Source organism: Cladophialophora carrionii (assembly GCF_000365165.1).
Source record: "Cladophialophora carrionii CBS 160.54 unplaced genomic scaffold supercont1.1, whole genome shotgun sequence".
Lineage (NCBI taxonomy): Eukaryota > Fungi > Ascomycota > Eurotiomycetes > Chaetothyriales > Herpotrichiellaceae > Cladophialophora > Cladophialophora carrionii.
Genome location: NW_008481816.1, coordinates 132,816 through 149,597, shown reverse-complemented (window position 1 = coordinate 149,597; position 16,782 = coordinate 132,816). Strand labels below are relative to the sequence as shown.

Here is a 16,782-nt window from a genome sequence, read left to right as displayed (position 1 = left end):
ACGTTGGTGAGACCCGAGTCTGGGAATTGCGAGGCCCCGATCCTGCCAAATACGAAATTCTGCAAGATGACGACGAGCGACCGAAATGGTGGTCAAGTTGCGAGTGAGCGCAATCTGAACAGGCGAGCCAGGATCAATTCATGAGAAATTCTGCTGGCTGCTCGGGGTCGCCAAGTACCGGGTATTATTGGGTTATCGAGCAAGTCGCAGAGTGCTTGAGCTTTGACTCCTCATCGACCCGCGTCTACATCTATTACCGTGCCGGATCGAGGTTATTAGAGCTTCCTGCGAACCTGCAACACGTGGATTATGCACTGCATAGTGGATTATTGTGCCGCCTATCTTGCGTCGGTCTAGACCAATCCCTGATTCTGGACTTGAAATCCGGCTGTTTCTCCCGGTGCCTTGGATTGGAGTAACAATGCTGTGCTCTGCTTTCTCCTCGTAACAGCACAGCCAAAACATCGATGATACGGGAGGCCCGGTGAACAGCATCAACACATAAGTTGCTCAGCTATGGGGAGCAGTCTAAGCAATCTCTACCGCAACACCTCTGGTTGCTGTTGCAGGGATGACAGAGGCCAGCTCCAAGACGAGACAAGTGCTTGCTTCGATCCGTTTTACCAGCATACAAGGTGACGAGGAAAAGAATAAAGCTAGATCAATCGTGAGGAAGATGGCGGATACAAAGCCCATGCAATCAGCAGTTCCTCCAGCTCAGTGTCTCTCAATCTCATCTTGACTTCAGCAACCTTTGATTTCACGAACCCATTACACCAACTTGACGAATGCTTCACCGATCCCTCACCTCAGCTTGACTAACGCTGCATGGTTCTTGCCATGTTTGCATTCACTTCCACCTGAGATGCTGTTTATCCACCCAGCAGGCGTCAGACATCAAACAGTATGTGAATATAAAATGGCCCAAGCGCGTCACTGCCGCTGCGGCATCACTGGGAACTTCACTTACCGACCTTCTCGCTGCCTCACAAGGGTATAAGTATCTTCTTCTCCTCTGGCTTCTGATACGACTTCTTTCCTACTATCCACCTCCATCCTTGCTTTCTTACGACAACTACAGCTCTTGCTTCAATCAGTCTTCTACATCCATTGACAACCACTACACCACTACGCCAAACCGACACAATGAAAGCTTCTGTCGCCATCACCGCCGTTTTGGCTTCTGCCTCCGTCGCCATGGCTGGCTTGGTCCCCAAGTCTGAGCATACCCCGAACATCCCGATGAAGATCGGCTGCGTGAGTATCATATCAGACCCGACTGGGCTTCAGGAGTGACTGAGTCTGACACCTTCTTTTCCCGACAGTACCCAACCGGCAACAATCCCGCGCCCAACGCCATGTCGATCAAGCTCCCCAACTGTAACGGCGACTTGAACATGACAACTGTCTGCGCTTCTGCAAATGGTACGGGCGATACATCCAAGCTACTGATCCATAATGCCAAATCACTGACTGCGGTGCCTCTAGCAACGAGAAATCCGAGGTCGTCTGCGACAGCGATGACATGAAGGGTTGCAGCGACAAGGAGATGTCCAAGGTCTGCGGCCAGGCTGGCGAGGATGCGGACTGGCATGGATATTTCTACTGCAGCTGCTGGCCTGCGTGAGGGTGTATGGTGAACGACTTGCAAGACGATTGGCCAGCATGGATATTGAGGGGCGAGAACGACGACAACGCCACACAAGACAGCGACCTTCTTCCCCGTTGCGGTGCATCATGCTCTTGAGTCGGACATTGCAAAGACGCCAAGGTCAGACCAGGCGATCTGCACAACTTTTATGTTAGATGATACAGTACAGAATGCAATTGGCACCGCAGAGGCAAGATAAGACCTCGAGACAGCACGTCTATGACAATTCTTGCTGGAGCGGGAACGTGTGCAATGAGACACGAGAGATGAGAGATGAGAAACGGGGGTATTACTGCTCTTTGGGACCACATCATTCTTTTTTCGTGCTCGCCACTGTCTGCAGGGCAGTATTCCTTTCCAGCACGCCAGATCGTGGCCTGAATCACTCCGTCGTCACTATTACTTATGTGTGTAGGTATCCTACGTGCTCTGCCCGCTTTACCCACAGGACGATCAGACTCAGATCCCGTCCGCTTAGTTGCCTGCCTGTCGGCTTACGGGAGTTCTGCCCTTCGGCACATGAAATAAACATTACGTGATACTTGGATATGTCCAAAGAGCTCGTTATACATAGAGCCACAGGGAAGTCGAGCTCCCAGTTACACGCACACACACACGTCCCAACAAGATACTTATGAACACGCAGCGATTACCGTCGCAGTACGTCTGATGGCCGCAAGACAAGACACGCCGATACAGTGCTTTTCCATTCACGCGAACGCCGGTTAGCTCAATCATCCCACCTCCCGTCGCCTACGAAGACCGGCATCCACTCCTGCCCGGGATACGCCGTCGCACTCATAGGAATCTCCTCCTCGCTTTCATACCCCTCGGCCTTGCTGCCCGGCAACTCGGCGATCACGCCCGGAGTGGTCTTGTCTCTGGCGCTTTCGCGTCGGGCCCGTCTCGGACTCTCGGGCGCGCTGTAGCCTTCGAGCACGGAGACGTTGCGTTCCAGCCCGCCCGTGTTGGTCGTGACCGCCAAGTGCGAAGCTGGTGCGGCATGCCCGCCGGATTCCACGCTCACGGGGGTGTCACTTCGGGCCGCCCCAGCTGCGATACGGTCGCGGAGATGGTGCTTTCTTCGTGCGTTGTCGTCGTCGTCTAGGCCCGGTACCGTGATGGCAAAGGGCCGTTCTTGGTCGTTGTCCGGCCGCGGGATGCCGCCTACCGGGGAAATGTTCTTGGAGCTAAAGGTGCCGAGCAGGCTGGTGGGTTGCTGGCGCTGTGAGGCGTCAAGATCGTCGGATGCAGCACGTCCAAGTCGAGGCGATCGGGAGCGTTTGTGCAGATCGATGACGTGGTCGCGAGGGTTCCGAGATGGCGATTGCGTCGAGGGAGGTGGTGGCGAAGTTGGTCCAGACACGGTGGTGATGCCTGAGCTTGGGTTCGGGTTGTACGGAGAAGAGGCGAAAGGGGATGCTCTGCGCGGGTGGACCTGTGCTGGGGCTGTGGCAGGCACATTGTAGTGGCCCAGGTTTGGGTTGCTTGTGTCGATGCGTAAATCAGACGGGCGGCTTTGATGACTCGGATTCATAAAGCCACCCGTTGCGTATCGACCCGCAGATGCTTGCTGACCTGCAAGGGGCGGAGATTGTGGAGGATGCGTATACTCGAAAGGCCCGGGATGTTGCTGATATGGAGAAGCCGCTGTTGGGAACTGCGGTGAAAATTGGCCTCTTGTGTGGGCGGTTTGTATGTACGGTGACTGAGCCTGTGCTTGACTGAAATAGCTCCCAGGTCCCACGGGGTATCGGCCATACGGTGTCTGCGCGGAATAGGGCTCCGGGGAGATGACACCCGGAGTCTGCGCAGAGTATGGTCCGGGAGAAGCGAAGCGTTGTCCGGTTCTCTGATTCTCAGATCCTGTTGTCTGTGTCGGGGGAGTGGGTGTGGTGGCGGCTCTGCTCTTGAACAGCTTGCCCCCAAGCCCGGAAAACCGCTTCTTCTTGCCTTCTGCGAGTCTGTCGCCACTGTCCGGCGTTGGTTCTCGGGGCGCATGGCTCGGTTGCTGTCGAGCCAAGGGGGAATGGACGTTTGGAGGTGGAAGCTGGCCGAGCTGATCTTGACTGGCGTAATTGCTGCTTTGCCGCGAGGAGGCACTCCCAGTCCGCAGCAACATGCTGTTTCGCTTTTCCTTTTGCACGTATCCGAGAGGTCCAACGTGAGATTCTGGCCTGACTTGCTTTTGAAGTCTAGATCCCTTAGAAGAGCTTCCCCCAAACAGCTTACCGAATGTGCTCCTCTTCCGCTCAGCCTGCGGTTGATGGGGAGATGGTGGTAAAGGCGCTGCATGTACAGACGTCTGTTGGCTGGAAATAGGGTGCTGGACTGGGGTCGCAGGTGGACCCATTGACTGCCGCTGCTGTTGTAGGGGTCGGTTTTGGGTATAATTGTCCCACTCTCCATGCTTCATGTCGTACTCGGCATAAGGGGCCGGACTGTCCAGACAAGTGGCGTGGCCCTGATAGCTTGGAGCATTCTGTTGTTCTGAAGCGGTGTAAAAGCTCGGTTCAGGCTGAGGCTGGCCAGCGTAAGTCTGAGATCTTAATGTGCTTGGTAGTGGCTTGCCACTCGCTTGTAGCTGAGCCTGGCTTCGGGCGTTTCTAGGGGATGAGATTTGTTTCGGAGATCGGTACTCTTGAACATAAGGGCCAGGTATTCGGTATCCCTCCTCATACGGCTGAGGCTGAGGCGGTAAGGTAGGCGGTCGCTGCTCTCTTTGCTGAAGGTGGCGGCCGATTTCTTCTTGTGCGCGTCTTGCACTAGGCAAGGGACTCTCGGAAGAGTACAAATGGGCTCGGTCTATTGGAGCTTGTTCAGGTTCGCCCGCAGGAAGAGCAGGATGGTGTCTCGCTTTAGGATCGGCGCTGAAAGGCCTCGAATATGACCTCGAATGTCGTTGTTCTGGGACACTAGCCTGGTCTTGAACATCTTCGACGCTGACTTGTGACATTGCTTTGCTTAATGCAACACTGCTTCGCGCTTGACTTACTGGACTCATCGGCTGTGATGGAAATCTGCTGAGATCGTGCTCTGGCAACGGCCGAGGCTCGTGAATGGCACCAACGTCCTCAACACCAGCGAATGAGAAAGGTCGGTGCTCGCCAGGATCACGCTGTTGCTCAGCCGCTGCACTCTGTTGCATTAGTCGTCCGGGTGGAGGACGCTGCTCAACGGCTTCGACCATCGGCATTGATTCTGCTGCGCGGAAAGGCTCTGCCGTTGTTGCGGGAGGGGCAACGATCAGATCTGAAGACTGTGGCCGGCGATTAGTACCCTGTGCCCCAAGTCGTCTAGCACCTTGAACGTAATTAACAGAAGGAACTGCATCGTCGACTTGGGCCCTGTTTCCGTCGTGAGGACCTGGTATTATTGCCACGGACACTTCGTCTGCAGGTGAGAGAGATACACTTCTTCTCAGATGTTGGCCTTCTGCGTCAGGCCCTGGGCTCGGGCTGGCACTGGAGACATCCGAGATGGCTGAGCGGCGTCGTGCCTGTGGAACACGCAGGCTCCGGTCACTCGATTCAGCATCAGACGTTGAGCCGTCGTGTCGATCTGTGAAAGGCGCCGGTGGAGCCAAAGTGCTTGAAGGCTTGTCGCTCCCAGCAGCGGTGGCTGGAGGATGAGTAGCTGAGCTTTCTCCCCTGCTGAGACTCCTTTCGACATTTGCTCGTCGAGGCGACTCTACAGGAGAGTGGTCGGTAGGCCTGGTCAGCTGACTGATTGAACGGCTCGGGATGCCCGTGTCCTCATTTTGTTCTTGCTCGCTGTTGAGAGCAGAGATTGCTGGACTAGGAGCAGGGACAGGCACGGCAGCGACAGCGTCAGTACCTAGGACGCTCACACGTGGTGCATCCCCATCATGTCCCGAAGTCGGCCTCGGCTCTGCCTCGTTGGCGGCGGTCGGTGTCGAGGTAGCTTCTCCTGGTTGCAGGACCGAATTTAGGCCGCTCGTCTGCGATCCCATAAGCTCGCGATTCGAGAACCAGTCAGTGGTCGATGTTAGCGGCGAGGCAGGAGTGATGTTCAACGGGATCTGAGGGGGCCCTTCGAGGTATGTAGAATCTCGGGACCCGGAAGGCGATGAAATACCTTCGGGCTCGTCTGGAAGGGGTCCGGTCGACTTCCGCCGGCCAGCAAGGATGCCCTAGAAAGACGTCAACCAGGGCCCAAATGGAAAAAGCATTGACAAAGTAGAGAAGTATATCTTCCATTCATTACTATCTTGAAAAGGCTTGCAAAGAAAGCCGCTGAAAGCAACGGGTCCTCGTACAGCGCCGGTAAGAATGAAGTGGCCGCGAGAGGAACACATGCCTTTCCCCCATGGTAAAGAAACGCTAACCGGGCAGCAAGGAAAGTAAGGGGAAGATCAACGGGCTACCTTTTCGCTTATGCTCGTACTGCGCATTTTCTCCTTGCCTTTTGCAAACAGTCCTTTAGCTGCGTGCCCTGCTTTCCCTCCGAAGCGTCCAGCTGCTGCCATAAGCTTCTTTCCGTCCTCTTGCATATGCCTGGCGCCCGCCGACTCAGTGAGGATCCGCCTGGGGGAAGGCTTGTGCGACGCGTTGCTGTCCGCGGTGTCAAGGGAAGGCCGACCATTCATGGCGAACAAGTCAGCATTCTCGGCAGTTCTCATCGACATCAGCCAGTCCTGGAGCTGCTCATTTGGAGTTGCATAGAACTGCCGGCTCTCGTCAAACGCCTTTATTCGCTCTGCAGGTGAACCAAGATTCAGAATTGCGCGGAAAGTGGGAGGCTCGCCGAGCGTTGGTGAGGGCTGGGTTTGGTGTGTATTGATCGGGGAAATGCCAGGGTGCTGCGTGGGATTGGTGGTCTGCTGGGATTGCACAATGGGTAGGTTCTGCAACAATCTTGGTGGCTGCTGTGCAGGACTATCCGTGGAAGCCGGCATTGATTGCATAGACTGCTGTATTGGCGAAGTAGCTTGCCTACTCGAAGGTTGGTTAAACTCCGCTCTAGGTGGTGGGACTTCCGGAGAGCCTGGTGCAGGTTGGAATGAAGTTCTTATGGTATCGGGTGACCCAGTGGAGGGCGGACTGGTCGCTTTGGGCGTCGATGCAGAGCCCGGTGGTGAGCTGCCAGTCTCCCAAGAGAAGCGCTTTTGCAAGAAAGGTTGGCCAGATGCCGGGGATTCTTGTTCAACAAGCGGCTGTGGTTGTCTAGTCCCCGGACGAGCCGTATCACCTTCCGCACCGACAGCTGGCTGTGGCTGAGGTGCAGGCCTCGATTGGGGAGGCAAGGGCCTCGCTTGTTCTGGGCCGGGATCAGCGTCCGTCACTGAGATATCGGCGTCGGGCAGCCCAGCTTCGGCCGGCTGGTGCGGGACGATTCGTAGTGGAGGAGGTCGGGTAGTGGTGTCTCCTGTAGATGGGGTAGTGGTCGACGGAGGCACCGTTATTACTTGAGGCCTTTCAGTCAGGTGCGACGGGGAGGATTGTGGAGCGGGGGTGGTGCTCTGGGGGCCGGCCCCTACAGTGGTAACTGCTCGATAGGTTGATATTTCCGGGTCAGCCCTTGGCTGGTGGCCTTCTGCCGGCGCTTCATTGTCTAAAGTCGACGACTTTGGTGTCAGTCTCTTCACGATTTCCAGCTGCAAGCGCTCATTTTCACTCTCGGCTGGTGTTTCTTCTGCGATTGGGGCGGTAGGTAAGGGTGGACGGAGGCTAGAAGGGTCAATCGAACGGCTAGTCCTCAGCGGCGCTGGGAAATAGTCGACGGTTGAGTGAGGTACGTCTGCCTCACTCGACGTCGCAGCAGATAAGGGAGTTGAGGCTGCTACTTCCTGAGGTGGATCTGGACTACCGCGTGATGAATTTGTACCTGCTGCTGGTGGATCTGCTGATGGACGTTGTATATCCTGTTCAGTCCTCTCCTCATCTAGCGGTTGATGTGGTGCAGGAAGATTTGCATCTCCGTCAGTGGACGAGCTCGACTCATCCCATTCGTTCTCGCTTTCCTCCTCGGAAGGCTGTGCCGACGAACTCTGATCACGTTCGCTCAGTCGATGGCCCGCTAAGGCGCCAGCAAGAGCACTTCCAGCAGAAGCAGCCGCGGCGAAAGCCCTCTGGGTTACACTAGGATCATGAGAAGCCGTATCGGCGGGAGCGTGCGCCGTTGGTATGCTTTCTGTACTTTCTGCTCGTGGTTGAGCGAAGGCAGCTCTAGGGGGAGAGATGCCCCGTTGACCAGGAGTACCTGCATCAGGAGTTCCCGGAGCTGCAGAGGAGGTGAAGGACTGCCAACCACCAGGGATCGCTGGGCGAAAGCTATCGAATCGTGCCTGAGGAGGTGGTGGGCGCCCCTGAGAGAGACCGGGCAGCGGTACCTGAATGCTAGAATTGCTCGGAGATGATCTCCCTGAGGATGACTCCAACTTATCTGCGAGCTCGCGCACCGTGCCCTTCGGAGGAGACTCTGAACGCGGTATTGCTAAAGGAGCGCCAACTTTGGGGGTGACCGCTTCTGGAACTGGCTCGGAGGGAAGCGGTTTATCTTTGGTACTCTGTGCGCTACCCCGAGTTTGCTCCGGTGCCTCAGGGTGTTCATCAACAAGTGAGCCATGATGTGGTGGCACAAGATCTCGTGGCTCGACTTCGAGGGGCTTCTTCGCCGGACTGTTGTCTCGACTTGGAGGCGTGACGTCTCGACGGTAACCAGGGCGTAAAATTGGGGCCACCGAAAGCTCATCGTCGTCGGGTGCGGTGGTTGATGTCGGTCGTGCTACTCCTGGTGAAGATTCCTGAGGAACAATAGGATGCGCAGTCCGTCTAGTGGTATTTGAGGGAACTGAGTTCGGCTTCCGGCTAATGATTGGGCTGATATCGGCGGGCGAAGCACTATTTGAACCATCGCCCCTGCTCGATGTGGATGAGTGCGTGAGGGGTTCTGGACTCTGGCTCTGATCGAAAGCTTGATGGACGACGGATGTGTATCCCATAGTAGGCTGATGCTGCAGAGCCTTGACACCCGGCTCCTCACTAACACTGGTCGCCAGGTCTTTTGAGGGAACCTGAGGCGGCGCGTCACTGGGTGGTTGCTGCACATTTGGCGTGGATTCAGACGTCGTGTTATCTGTTAAACCCATGTCCACACCGAAGTCAGAGAGTCGGCCGATGGGTGGTAAACCAAAGCTAGGTCTGTTGTTGGACGATGACTGTCTAGTCGGTATATCGTCTGCTATTGGCGTGTCACGAGACAAGGTAGACTCAGAAACGGGTCCTGGGCGATCGGTGTGGGATGGGAAAGCATCAGGTCCATGTCTTGAGACTCCCGTGGGCGTTTCTTCAATCTTTGGGTCCTCTGGCTGTGCATTGTCATGGCTTGTTGACTTGAGCAGGTTCTCAAAGCCATATTCGCTCTTCCGCTCAGGAACGGGGTCCAGGGTCGGTTTGAGCCGTCGCGTAGAATCTGAATCCTCCGCACTTGGCTGGGCACTACTCGTCAACTCCTTTGGGTCTGATGCCGTTGAGCGAGCGCCAACAGAATCTTCCCTGGCACGGGTTGATTCTGAAGCAATACTGGGTCGCGGAGAGTCCTGTGACTTGCGTGCTTTCTCCATTTCTTCTGCCATACGTTTGTAGATGTCTGAGGGTCGGATCAAAACTGGCGGGGGCCGGTCGTCATTGGTAGTGGTGGCTGGCACCGTGCCTGAGGTATGGGAAGGTGCGGGTGAGTGTCTGTCCAGCGTGAAGTCTGGAGGCGGCTGCTGGCTCAGACTTTGCTTGCGCGGAGGAAACTGTCTATATGAGGCATTGGAAGAACGACTCTCGGGTCTCATGGGACTCTCGTGGCGTGCGTACGAGTCTCCGCGCGGGGGACGATTGCTCGAGCCTGATCGCCGTTGTTGCGGAAAACTTCCTGGCGCTGACATGGGCACATCCTCGTATGAGGGAAATTGTCTCCCTCTTGAACCTGGTCGGAAGACTGGGGTTGTAGCACCCATACCTTGTGTGTTCAGACGGAGAGGTGATTGCATGCCGTAGCTGGGCGCAGAGAGTACATCGTCGTGCTGAGGGTCGGGAAAGGGTGATCGCTGGGTCGTCGGATATGGCGAATCGAAGTTTCCAGCAGAGGAGAAATGCCTGCGTTCGTCGCCCCGATCGAAGGATGGTCTCTGCCCCCCACGAGGAGGAGAGGGATTCGTGACGCTTCGATTGGAGGGATTCGCATTGGTAGGCGCATTCCAGGCAGGGTGTCGAGGGTTGTCTGCTGACACCGGCGCTGGCTCGTCGTACCCATCGTCAGAGGAGTCGTCGCCCCAACCACCACCGTAGTCCACCTTATCCGCGTCTTTCCATTTCTTCGATTTGACCCTGTTCACGTTGATCTTGAATCTGCCGGTGCCATAGGGATTGGAGGTCGCCATCCTACGACGAAATTGGGAGCCAGGTGACCGAGTGGTCGAACAGAAGGTAACTTCGAGTTATTTTCAAGGCATGAGACTACACATAGCGTAGACTGGAGTGTGTGAAATAGATTCTTCAGAAGGTCGAGAGGTTCTTGAGGTATTCGTATCACATAGCCAGGACTGCTGCCGGATGAACGCAGCGCATAGACAAGAGTTCGTTGCACGGCTGGAATGGTGGTGAGGATACCGAGGCCACACCCAGTGGAGAAAGATGGTCACGGCGTGTAACGGTAATAGAGAGCAATGTGTAGATATGGCCGGCCGCGCATGCAATCGCTTGAAGGATGGCAGCTGAGATACTGGACTCGTCACTCAGCCCTACGAACAGACAAACAGGAAATGAGGGCTGGGAAACGAGTGGAGAAACAATCACAAACAAAGTCCCAGCCGTGCGTCAGTCACTGCGCCACACGCTTCGCAAGCTGATCATCAATTCGCATTCGTGCTGTGTTAATAGTCTGGAGTTGACAGGACCAGGTCGTCGTTCTCGTAGTCGAGGTAGAATCTCGTCGCATACCGACACCACGCTCAACTCAGATTGAGCGGGTTTGAGAACTTGCAAGATTTATGTTTCCGTGTTTCATTCGGGCCACCAAACTGGTCCACCGGCTTCAGCCAACTGTGGCTGGAATAACGGGGGCCGATCACAGGATTTGTGGCTTGCCTCGTGGCGGCAAAGACACCCTGAAGAAGAGACGTTTCCGGCTGCGGCGTGCCCTGACCTGAACCTTGAGGTTACAAACTCCGTACTCCGTATACCACGACTGACTGCGCTCGGACTATTCCTTCACTGTACATACTAAACTCGACTCTTCATTCAGCGTCTTCTTTTCGAAGCACTTGTATTAACAGTTCCACTCCTGCATAGACGCACTAGAATGAGCAGTCGGCCATCCTCATCAATCACAAAGACTTCTACGAGGACGATTCTACCATTCTCGAAAACTGATCTTCGCTTCTACGCCATCTTTCTCTCCGTGTAGGACAGCATGGTGTCCACAACGATTCAGGACCGGACGAACGAGTTCCGCGCTATCCTCGCGCAGGCGCAGAAGCGACAATCCGCCGCAAAAGGAGGCCCCCAGCGACAGTCGCTCCTCAAGACCGTCGAGAAACAAGAAGCACATGGCGCAGTTACTGGCCCTACAAGAGGCGCGCGGTCAGAATTCGCACGGAATGCGGCGCAGATAGGAAGGGGCATCACTGCAACTATGGGCAAATTGGAGAGACTGGCACAACGTACGTTACTAGACCCGAGACTCCGGCGACAAGTTGGCGACTGACGGGGTTTAGTTGCGAGGAGAAAAGCCGTCTTTGACGATAGACCCGTCGAAATCGCAGAGTTAACCCATGTCATCAAGCAAGATTTGGCCGGCCTCAATTCTCAGATATCTGCCCTCCAACAACTCACCCAGTCGCAACACCCGACCGCTTCTCAACCTCGATCGGCGGACCAAGAAGGTCAGCACAACAAGAACGTGGTAATGATGTTACAAAGCAAAGTGACGGATGTGGCCGTAAATTTCAAGGATGTACTGGAGGTGCGGACGAAGAACATTCAAGCGTCACGGTCAAGAACCGAAAATTTTGTCTCCTCGGTGTCAGCGCGGTCACAACCTCACCTAGACGACTCAAGGTCGCAATCGCCTTTATACCAGAGTGCTGCAAGCCGGCAGCGGACCCCGCAGGCATCCACGAGTGACCTGCTCACGATCGAACCTTCCAACACGTCCACGCTTATGAAGAATGCCCCCCAGTCAGACCACCAGTTATTACTTATGGAGGAAGCCCAGCCTGCGAATACATATATCCAGGAAAGAGGCCAAGCCATCGAAGCCATTGAAAGGACGATAAATGAATTGGGAAGCATTTTCGGTCAGCTCGCGAGTATGGTCTCAGAACAGGGAGAGATGCTGCAACGGATAGATGCAAACACCGAAGACGTGGTGGATAATGTACAAGGGGCACAGCGAGAATTGTTGAAATATTGGAACCGTGTACAAGGAAACCGATGGCTGGTGGCTAAGATGTTCGGCGTCCTCATGGTGAGTTATGACTTCCCGCGTGCTACACTTCCCAACAGCTGATCTTTGCCAGATATTTTTCTTGCTGTGGGTGTTAATATCGGGTTGATTGATTTGAAGCGATGGTGTTTGGGCGTAGCAACCTGCATCGAATAGGCCACGAGCGGTTTGAGCACATAGACATAGCTCCTAGAGGTATCAAAGATCGGCTTGCAATTTTGAGCTGAAGTGTTACAGGGAGCCAATACCATTCAATTCAGTGTCTCGTGCCAATGGCACCCTCGTTCATAAAGTGGGTATCATAATGTAGCATCAACTTTTCCAGCCCAACACAAGCTCTTCTTATATACAAGTGCCATGCTGCTATTATCGGCGGCCGGCAGAAAGTTGTCGTTGGTGGACGAGTGGAGGGTATTGGGATCTTGCCCATATGGAGGATGCCATCGCAGGTGAGTCTGTGCGAATGATGCTACCGATGCCCATAAAGAGCCTGGTTGTGCAAAGTGTTAGTGGACAACTCACTGCCACCTGATAGATGACCGGCTTCCATACCCGAACATGCTTCCTGAACCCAGCATGTACTTTCCGAGGGTCCTCATAACACCTGCTTGGCCAGCGCCATACTGGAAGATGGTAACGGTGCCTGCGCATCTGTCATCAGTGGCGCGGTACTGTCGTCTGCCACTTGAACAAACCGTAGATGAATCCCATGATTCCGCCGACGGCTATAACCTTGTTAGACGTCCTCATCGTTTCGGTTTCGTGTCGTTGTCTGCGACTCACTCCCACCCATCAGCATCCCCATCTTCACTGCGACGACCGTTAGCGATTGCTGGCCCTGTCTTGCTACAAGAGAGGCGTACGTTTGTCGAACCATGTTGGCCCGTGTCTTTGAGCAGACGGTGGAATTGGAGGCATTGTGACTGTTTCTCGCGTTAGAGGTTAATGGCAACCTGAGTGGAAGTGACGGCTGCCCCATGTCCCATGGAGACTCGCCGGAGCTTCTGCATCGTGAACAGTCGATCATGCTGCAGCGGCTAACGCCTTGGCATCACGTGATGGGCGCTTAGCGGTTCGGGGAAAGATCCAGAGAAGTCGTCGAGCGTCAATTTGGACCGCTCCCAAAACCACGGGTCGCATCCTTTGAACATCAGAACCAAGCCGACACAAACGCCAATCAACAACAGGTGGACAATAGATGCCAGCGACAGTCTTACGACATCCTCTCATGGCCCTTCGACCGCGAATTTGACCATCATTCAACTACCGGAGCTTGAGTGGTCAGCCCCAGAACGTTTCTGTCAGACCCCTCGGTGTCCCGAACTTGCACGCGAGCAATCCTATCATCCCGCCAAATCCCCTGAGGGTCGCTTTATGTATGTCAGAGCAATCAATGTACCTCGAGCGGTTTGGAAACAGCCTAAACATCGTGCCCTTGACCACTCGACTAACGCAGCGACCATCTCAGTCTCGCTTCAACCTCCGAGTCCTCGAGTCCGACACATGACGACTAGGACCAGCAACCGATTTCTGTCCCCTATCACTTCACCCAAATTCCCCTGCCTTCTCCCGCTGATACGGAGACTTTGGAGGCGATAGAACACACCCGAAGGACTACGATCCTGTTTTCCCTGTATAATACCTCCCGATGACGACCGCCGTGGCTTCACCTCCGAGTTTCAACAATATATCCAGACTCAATTGGAATGGTCTAAACGGCACCAGTGGAGGGTTTTCCAGTATGAGCAGTGACGAGGTATCTCGCATGTTTTTACCTCAACGCAAGACGGTACACAGAAGCGCTTCATCTTCGTCACTGTCGTCCACAAGTTCCTCCGGATCGACGATTACACTGACACAGAACGATATCTCTTCAGAACCCGCCTCCGGGCCGAAGAAGAAGCCAAGAGGGGGATTCTGGCAAGTGTCGAAATCGGAATCAACAGCCAGTGTTTCTAATGCTCGTGCAAATGGATCCCTTCAAACAGCCGTCGGCAATTCGTTGGTAGGGAAGAACCCAATTCAGCCAGCACTACCCAGTCAGAGTCCCAACCCTCAATCGAATGGAGCACGGGTGGTGAACGGAGTGGCAGGTGGAGAGTCTGCCGCGATACTGGCCTTGCTACCCATGAATGGCACCTTCGAAAGAAAACAAATTAGCCTCCCCTTCTATCCCGAAGTGCTTCGAATTGGCCGACAGACCAACGCCAAAACGGTACCGACGCCAGTGAATGGATATTTCGACTCTAAAGTCCTCTCACGGCAACACGCCGAAGTATGGGCGGACCGGAGTGGGAAGGTCTTCATTCGGGACGTCAAGTCCTCAAACGGCACCTTTGTCAACGGTCAACGCCTGTCTCCAGAAAACCGCGAATCCGAACCGCATGAGCTTCGGCAACACGACACGCTGGAACTGGGTATTGATATAGTGTCTGAAGACCAGAAAACCATCGTCCATCACAAAGTGTCAGCAAAGGTCGAATATGTTGGGCTACCCGGATCAACAAACAACGTGCTCGACCTCAGCTTCGGCGACCTTGATCCGTCACACGGCGGTTCTCTATTGCCATCGCCTGTAAGTTCACCTATGCTTCACAGTCGGAGTGGGCCTGGTCGCCCCGTCAATGGACGGGCTTCGACTACTTCCAGTATTGCTGGAAGTCAAATGAGCTCAATAGCGCACCAACGGATGAACATGTGGGGTGCAACACCGTTAAATGTCGAGCAGCTGGTAAAGACGCTTTCGGTAGGTCTTCTCAAACAGAACGAGTGCGTTTCCGAGCTAATGACGGTAGATCGAAATGCGGGCAGCGAAGGAGCAGGCTGAAGAACTTGACCAGGCGGGAGCGTTTCTGAACTCACTATTGACGCCTGGGGCGGAACCAGCCAGACCACAGGCTACCTCGAAGGAAGCCGTCTCCCACAGACAGATAGCTGGCAGAGTTAAAGCACCAAAGATGGAGCATGTCGCACGTTTTGCCGACCCTCCTGCACCGCCGCCACAACAACCCCTGCCGGAGAAGCCAGACTCTTCGAAAGCAAGTCCGGTCGCGACTCCATTCACGAATCTCCTTAAACGTGGCGAGACGGCCAAGCCATCGAAAAACGAATCTCATTCTCCGACCAACCCGCAGAACAGCCAGATGCTTTCGTTAATTGAAGCCTTATCGATCGCCAAGAAGGAGCTTGATTCCCAGGGCGCAAGAGTGAAGCAATTGGAGGATATGCTCAAGCAGGAACGCTCGGCTCGCGAGGATGCGGAGGAGAGGGCACGAAGATTGGAACAACATGCCGCGTCGAGACCGGTGTCACAGGTGGAAGAGTCGCCGGCAATCCCAGTGCAGCCAACGAAACCCGGCTCTGACGAGCAAGAGTCGATTCATGACAGTGATGGCGAGCTAGACACGAAAACCAAACATCTCCAGCAGAATCTCGACCAAGTCCTGGGAGAGATGCAAAGGCTGAAGTCGGACGTTGATAAGTTCCAGCGCCGGGCAGAAACAGCTGAAACCGATGCCGCTCATGCGAGAAAAAGCCTGGCGGAGATGATCGACAAGATACGTGTGGAAAATGAAAAGGCAGAATCCTTACCTAAACAGCTACAAGAACGACCGGATAACGAGGGATCTGAGGCAGAGGCGGGAGCGGAGCCCAACGAATCGACCGAGAAATCCGCGGTCAAGTCGAGACCACAAGTGAATGGCCACATCCGACCACCCGTGCTGCCCGAGCACCTTGAGCGGGCTGTCGCGACTGTTTTACGAGACAGAAGCAGCAACGCGGACGCCATTGCCCAGTCAGCGCCCTACGTCTCGATGCTCGGAGTGGTGCTGATAGGGGTCGGACTCATGGCATATCTCAACTCATGGCAGAAGTCAGAGAGATGACAATGCTGGATGACTAACATACACAATTTCTTTTCCTTGAATACACTTGAGTCATTTTGGGGCATTGAGCGCCCTGCCTTGTCACTCGTTCAGTTGAGAGCGCGGCATCATGCATGGTGTTAACTTTGGGAAAGGATGGGTTCTGGGCGGGAATGCTGCCAATTTCTTTGTGGTTGTCTACAAGTTGTACTCTGCAACGGCCAATGAGCACAGGCGCAATTGGGTGTCAAAAGGAGTGCCACTTTTTCCTGCTGATGATACAGCACGCAATCAACAGGGCATGAGCGGCATGTTGAATATGGAGTCCATGGTACACAAGATACGATGAGGCGTTTGTATATACGTCCAGATAGGGATTGTCCCTCGCCTACTTTTATGCAAGCCAGACACAGCCCAACATCTGAGCTAGCAGGAATGATGATACGAGCTTCACGGCACTGGTCTGTGTCCAAGCGTCGATCTTTTGGCGGCTGTTCGCCTCCTTGTTGAGCCATGGGAAAGGGGTAAAATTGCAGTCCGTATCTTGCTATCGCTGGTTGAGCTGACTATCGTGACTCCTTGATGTTTTGGGGTTGGTGAGACTAGAGACCAACCAAATTCGCCGGGCGTGGTGCCACGACTCCCCTTCGGCGAACGAGCGTTGGGCCGTATCTCGTACTATGTACGGAGTACCTGGCTACAGCATACAGTGGAAAGGGTACTGTAGCAGGGGCCCGGGGGACCTGGGGGCCGCCCATGGTACCTAGGCGTCCAAAGCCCGTCCATCTCCTCCCTTCGGCCTCCGGA

The 16,782-nt window shown here is 54.8% G+C and overlaps 5 protein-coding genes across 5 annotated transcripts; 2 read left to right on the top strand and 3 right to left on the bottom strand.

Annotated features, from left to right (window-relative positions):
* Positions 1-2,381: 2,381 nt before the first annotated feature.
* Positions 2,382-5,624, bottom strand: G647_00049 (uncharacterized protein; the record flags this gene model as incomplete). The annotated part of the gene is made up of 1 exon (XM_008723452.1): positions 2,382-5,624. The coding sequence occupies one exon, from the start codon at positions 5,622-5,624 to the stop codon at positions 2,382-2,384; it is 3,243 nt and encodes a 1,080-aa protein (XP_008721674.1).
* A 402-nt stretch (positions 5,625-6,026) lies between these two features.
* Positions 6,027-10,043, bottom strand: G647_00048 (uncharacterized protein; the record flags this gene model as incomplete). Its single annotated transcript, XM_008723451.1, has 2 exons — positions 6,027-6,992; positions 7,071-10,043. 2 exons carry the CDS (start codon positions 10,041-10,043, stop codon positions 6,027-6,029), a joined length of 3,939 nt encoding a protein of 1,312 aa, XP_008721673.1.
* Positions 10,044-11,074: 1,031 nt separating this feature from the next.
* Positions 11,075-12,172, top strand: G647_00047 (uncharacterized protein; the record flags this gene model as incomplete). The annotated part of the gene is made up of 2 exons (XM_008723450.1): positions 11,075-11,324; positions 11,379-12,172. 2 exons carry the CDS (start codon positions 11,075-11,077, stop codon positions 12,170-12,172), a joined length of 1,044 nt encoding a protein of 347 aa, XP_008721672.1.
* Positions 12,173-12,475: 303 nt separating this feature from the next.
* G647_00046 (uncharacterized protein) lies at positions 12,476-13,027 on the bottom strand (the record flags this gene model as incomplete). The annotated part of the gene is made up of 5 exons (XM_008723449.1): positions 12,476-12,599; positions 12,662-12,752; positions 12,805-12,834; positions 12,893-12,919; positions 12,973-13,027. 5 exons carry the CDS (start codon positions 13,025-13,027, stop codon positions 12,476-12,478), a joined length of 327 nt encoding a protein of 108 aa, XP_008721671.1.
* A 730-nt stretch (positions 13,028-13,757) lies between these two features.
* G647_00045 (uncharacterized protein) lies at positions 13,758-15,996 on the top strand (the record flags this gene model as incomplete). The annotated part of the gene is made up of 2 exons (XM_008723448.1): positions 13,758-14,855; positions 14,905-15,996. The coding sequence occupies 2 exons, from the start codon at positions 13,758-13,760 to the stop codon at positions 15,994-15,996; spliced, it is 2,190 nt and encodes a 729-aa protein (XP_008721670.1).
* Between the last annotated feature and the right edge of the window lie 786 nt (positions 15,997-16,782).